Source organism: Octopus bimaculoides, chromosome 3 (assembly GCF_001194135.2).
Source record: "Octopus bimaculoides isolate UCB-OBI-ISO-001 chromosome 3, ASM119413v2, whole genome shotgun sequence".
NCBI lineage: Eukaryota > Metazoa > Mollusca > Cephalopoda > Octopoda > Octopodidae > Octopus > Octopus bimaculoides.
The window spans coordinates 168,027,588-168,033,635 of NC_068983.1; the positions used below are offsets into that span (position 1 = coordinate 168,027,588).

The window sequence follows — 6,048 nt, forward strand, 5'->3', positions numbered from 1 at the left end:
GCGGGTGGCACATAAAAGACACCATTTCGAGTGTGGCCGTTTTCGTGCGGGTGACACGTAAAAGCACCCACTACACTCTCTGAGTGGTTGGCGTTAGGAAGGACATCCAGCTGTAGAAACTCTGCCAAATTAGACTGGAGCCTGGTGTTGCCATCCGGTTTCACCAGTCCTCAGTCAAATCGTCCAACCCATGCTAGCATGGAAAGCAGACGTTAAACGATGATGATGATGATGATGATGATGATGAAGCAGTTACAAAAGACATCAATTTTACCAATCATCATTTTAACATCCACGTTTCCATGTTTGTATGGGTCAGATGGATTCCTTGAGACAGATTCCCTGTGGCTGGATGCCCTTCCTGTTGCTAATCATCACCTCTTTCCAAGCAAAGTAATATTTCCTCATGGCATAACAGCTTTTCACTGAAGATTGTCAATGAAAGACACTATTTGTATGACAGCAAAGCTTGTCTAACACATAAAGCGCGATGGGCCATGTTCGTGGCCGTCAGGCACAAGTCAACAGGCCAGATTCGTGGCCCAGAAAGAATCATTTAATTTATGGGTGTTCGTTGGGGTCTAATGTCACTCAAACACTCCGATACCCCACAGAATGCAAGAGGACTAATAGTTCAACTAATGACTTTTGAAATGATGTAAAACTTGCCACTATTATATACTAAGAAGATATTTTAACTATTTTTTTGGTTTTTATGTTTGCATGGTAATCTCATTTTCATAAAATGTACTCAGCAGTCCATGCTATGTAAGTGCAAATCCCAGCACACAATGTCAATACAAGGAGACACACACACTTGACATGCTGCTTTCAGTTTCCATCTACCAGATCCACAAACAAGGCTTTGGTGAACCCAGGGCTATGGTAGAAGACACTTGTCCAAAGTGCCACGCAGTGGGACTGAACTCAAAACAACATGGTTATGAAGCAATTTTCTCAACTACACACTCATACCTGTACTTTGAAAACCTTTAAATGCTTAAGATAGAGTCACAAATAAAAATAACACAACAAAATGTATATTAGACACATACATATATACACAAGTATTTCAAAAACTGTAATTAACATGGGTAAAATAAATTCTTGAAATTTGTTCCAATTTTTTCTAAGAAGACAACTTCTTTTAAGATGTTCTTGCATTTCTAGCAGATGTTTGCATGGTTCATCAATAAATTTATTGAAATTTGTATTTCATCTTTATTATCAAATTGCCATTCAAATTTTTTATAAGTTCTTTTGTACATACTTTTAAATGTATTTTTTCAAAATTTTTACTATTTTAATAATAATAAAAACCAGGTTTCATCTATGTCTTAGTAAATAATAAGAAGAAACCAAGTATAAACAACATAAGTGAAATAAGTGTGGAGATCACACAAGTTTGGTGTCTTTTTGCTGATCACACATGTAAAAATCTTTAGCCAGCATCTGAAGGGCTTTTAGAAATGGAAAAGTAAACTAAAGGAATCGCTCTTTAAATTGTAGATCACATGCCAAAGCAGCACCGAATATTCTTATTCCTCCTACCACTGTTTTGGAACAAACATTCAAAGAGTTAGAATAGCTTTTAATCATAAAATTTTAGCCAGGAGAAAAGATGCGAAGTTTTTATATTATTTCCTGACAAATGTCACCATTAACCTTATTGCATTACTGGTATTGTATACAAAAAAAAAAAATGGAATGTTAAGCCAATTGTATTGAAAGATTTATAGTTCTAAGTACAACATTCCTCTACAGTATGTGTTCTATACACACATTGTATAAAATAAATAAAAATCAAGTATGTTTAGGTATCATTGAGCAAAGTTTTTTCAACACTAAAATACAGTTCCAATATAAACATTGCAAGTAATGCCAGAAGAACGTATTAAAAGTAGCGATCAAATGTAGTCAGTGCGTGTGTCGTGTGGTGTATGCATGCATACATGATTGTATACCGGGAGTCATTATACCAACAATAAACACACGCACTGGTTCTTCTTCTTCTTCTTATTATTATTATTAAACTACTTAATATTTAACACATGACTGCACATTAAGAACATTGCAAAGCAAAAACTAAAACGATATTTCACTCACACACAACGCTGATGGATATTAATTATGTGAGTAGAGCAGCTTGAAAGGTGTGTCACCTCAAGTACGAAGAGTACAGGTGACAAAACAGCGAGCAAGCCTCATATGTTAGTCCTACATACACCATGTTTGAACAAGATATGGGATGATTACGGTTGGAAATACAGAAGAACCTTACTTAGATTATAATATTAGCTCTTTCATGACTGCCTGGAACTAAACAACTTGGCAAGTCTTATCTTCTTTTTAAAGATATGAAGAACATTGTTCTTTTACAAGAGCTTCTAACATAGATAGCAGAAAATTACTTTCGGTTAGTTGCAAATATTTTTATTACGATTTATATGACGACGGGGAGTTGACGGAGTTGGTAAATTTACTCACAGTTAAAAACCCTGCCCCCCCCCCCCCCGCCTCCTTAGATACGATAAGCAACGTCGTCACTAGAATCCTCTACAACCTTCAACTAACAATAACACAATGGGAATCATGCTACTCGACACAGAATCTGTACAGTGGTTCCATTAACACGTAATTATGATATAAACAGCCTTTAATTAGAACAGACACGATGACGATGACTGCATCATAGTCTGTTGAATAATGACAACTGGAACAGTGTGGAACTGATGGTTGTTATAAAAGAACACTTGATCGCAGATTAATGTGTGTATGTGTGTGTGTGATATTTGTTTATATGTTTCCTATCTCTATTGTTACATGTAGTCTAGCAGTTTCTCTTTGCAATTGCATTGTGGCATGCTTTCCTATACTCTCTTTATATATATATATATATATCTGAGAGTGTGCTTCTTCGGATTTATGTTTTCTACAAACGATATATATTCACACACAATCAGTCGCCGATGCTATTCTACAAGTGTGTGTGTGTGTGTGTGTGTGTGTGTGTGTGTGTGTACACATATATACATAAACATGCACACATGTATATACATACACATACGAGACCGACATTGTATTGCTTACGGACAAGATCACTTGTCTTGACAAAGAATGACCGAAACCATTTACGGTACCTTAATTAAATCTGAGCATACATTCTAGAAATATGTAAACTGAGAAAATAAATATTTAAAAACACAAAAGAAAACTTTTAGAAGTGGTAAAATATAACATAAAAAAAAGATTAGAACAGAAAATCTGTGTTGGAAATTTGGTCTGTGGTAAAAGACAAAAAAAAAATTAAGGAGAGAGATATATGGAGATTAGGGTAATTGAATATGTTAGGTTAATATGTACTGTAAAACTGCGAATAATAGACTACATAAATAAGTATTAACTCTACAGTGAAGCAGAAGAAGAGGCATCAGCTGGTGAGTGGTGTTGGTTAAGCTTTTAAAGTGGTTGTTTAAAGAATCCATTGGAGGAGATTCGTGTCCGGCGCACGAACCTGTTATCAAGGGACTCGTGCATCATAGTAATTAACGCATCGAATTAAATAACAAGAATGTTTTTGCCAGAAGAAGTTGTATGTATCTAGGTTATATTCATACACTAGAATAACAAAAGGAAATAACGAAATAAAAAAAAGGTACACATACAAAGGTAGACCTAAAAAAAAAACTACAAGAATGTGTTGGTCGAAATTGGAGGCGTAACACCTCTCATCATCATCATAATAAGTGTAATGAATAAAACTGAATTAAACTCTGTTTATATTGGAATGTTTAGAAGACAGGTACGCGCTAAATTGACAAAGGTTGGTTTAATTAGGAAATTAGCGCTTCTGAAAGAGATTTTCACCCAAACCAACTGTTAAGAAACCACTTCTAACCGTGGGTAGCAGCTACTTTTACTAAAACTGGGTATTAAACAGAAATAATTTCCATGGGAGTGGCCGGTAAATGCTTTTTTTTCTGTGAATATCAAACGGAAGAGTTGGTAATAATTAAAAGAGTTGGACAGGAAAAGCGAAAAAGGAATAACCTGAGAGAAAAAAATGTTTTTAATACACCGAAGAGTGTTTTATATATATATTTATATTTATATATATATGTGTGTGTGTGTGTTTGTGTGTGTATCAAAATAAGCAACGAGGATAGATATATATATATATATATATATATATATATATATATATATATGCACATACATATATATACACACATACATATATATATACACACATACATATATATACACACATACATATACATACTATTGTGTGCCTGCAAGAGAGAGAGAAAGAGAAAGAGAGATGGAGATGAAGAGGTTGTTGTCCCCTCAACTCGTCCCAAATATTTCAATCGATGGAAATATCCACCACTGTTTCTTATTCGTTTCTTTTTTAAAATTTTTTTGTACTGCTCTCAACAATATCTTAAACATTTTTGGCTAACATTTATTAATAATAATTGTTATTGATTGTAAAGAAAGCATTATTATTATTATTATTGTTATTATTGGGAGCCGATGACATCTATTTAATAGGTTTCCCTTAGAAATGCTGGCCTTGTGCTTAAACTAGAAACCATTCATTAACCCTCGTTGTTTTCGGTATCTGTATATACACACCTAATGCATGGATGTATAAGTGTGCCGATGCACCTACATACTACATCGATAACACAACATCAGGGTTTTATATGCAATATATATAATAAAAAGGGGCAGCACACTTACCGGAGAGAGTGTCGGGTTCTAAACCCGAGTCGACGTCTAATCCACAGATGACAAAATAATCGGCAAACCTGTAAGAAGGTCCCTGTCCTGTCATGATCCTATTTTTTTCGAATGGAACAGCAGCCGCTTGCCTTGAAATAACGCAAGCAATACTTGTGCAAGCTGAACCTGAAAATTCTTTACGATTGTTTGCAAGTCGGACTAAACGACATCAGTTTGTGGCACATATGTTGCTTCGGAGCAGGATCGAGTCAATGGTTTCACAAGGATCGAGTCGGTGGTTGTAGCAACGACTCGGTTCACAAGGACAGAAAACAATATACACACATATATATACACGCATATATATTGTGTTTATACATACACAATATGTTCCAGTCTCCGCCGATGCTTTTGCGTATTTAAGCAGAAATATGGTTGGAATGGGGAAAGAAAAAGCTTTGGGATCCGTTGACGTCACCTTGTTTTCTGAGAATTCAAGAAGCCAACACCATCAAATGTTTCTTTTATTAGTGAGGCTTTCTTATTCTTTATCCTCTGTCTCCTATTCGGGTTGCCAACAGAAGATGACTGTAAATATGCCGACAGTTCTTGCATATAAAGTTCGCCTTATTTTAATAGATTGAGGAAGTCGTGACGGACGACGACCAACACTTCGCCGATGCCATTGTTATCTGTTTTTCTTTATTATTGATTCTATTATTTGTTGTTCGGTTTGTTTCACGGCCGTCGAAAGACTCGTAAAAATGAATAAACCTAAATAATTCTAATCCAAAACTCCGTCCACTTTTCATCCAAACAACTTCTCCTTTCTCGGTTTCCCGTCCATTTCAATGATTTTCCTGGCCACCATAGTGTTAGCTCCTTGCCAACAGATGGCGCTGTCAAACATTTAACCAAGATCGCCACCTCTACCTTTCACTCACGCTATTTACACACCTTTTCCCTCCTTCCCTATTCATATAAGCTCTACTTCTCTCCTCTTCCTCTACATCTTATTTACATACTCTATTTCTCTTTACCTCTCTCTGTAGTTACACATACTCTATTTCTCTCTCTCTCTTCCCTCTCTATTCACGCACTCTCTCTTTATTCTCCCTCTCCCTATTGACACTCTGTTTCTCTCCCTCCTTCTCTCTCTATCTCTTTATTCATACACACTATATCTCTCTCATATACTCTCTTCCTACTCACACACATTCTATTGCTTTTTGTCCCCACTTTCGTTCTTTTCGCATCTACTCTACCTCTTATCCCTCTCTGTCTATTCACATACTATTTTTTTCACTCTCTATCTCTTTT

At 35.6% G+C, this 6,048-nt stretch overlaps 1 protein-coding gene across 6 annotated transcripts in view; it reads right to left on the reverse strand.

Moving 5' to 3' along the window:
- The window catches only part of LOC106883526 (DENN domain-containing protein 5B), a 189,698-nt gene extending 184,013 nt beyond the window's left edge, over positions 1-5,685 (reverse strand). For 4 of the 6 annotated variants that reach the window (XM_052966692.1, XM_052966694.1, XM_052966690.1 and 1 more), the window contains exon 1: positions 4,747-5,684. In XM_052966692.1, the coding sequence (XP_052822652.1) occupies positions 4,747-4,840 (94 nt within the window). In that variant the 5' untranslated portion in view covers positions 4,841-5,684. Of the gene's footprint in view, positions 1-4,746 lie in introns of all 6 variants that reach the window. The other 2 variants (XM_052966691.1, XM_052966693.1) reach the window with 1 other exon arrangement.
- Between the last annotated feature and the right edge of the window lie 363 nt (positions 5,686-6,048).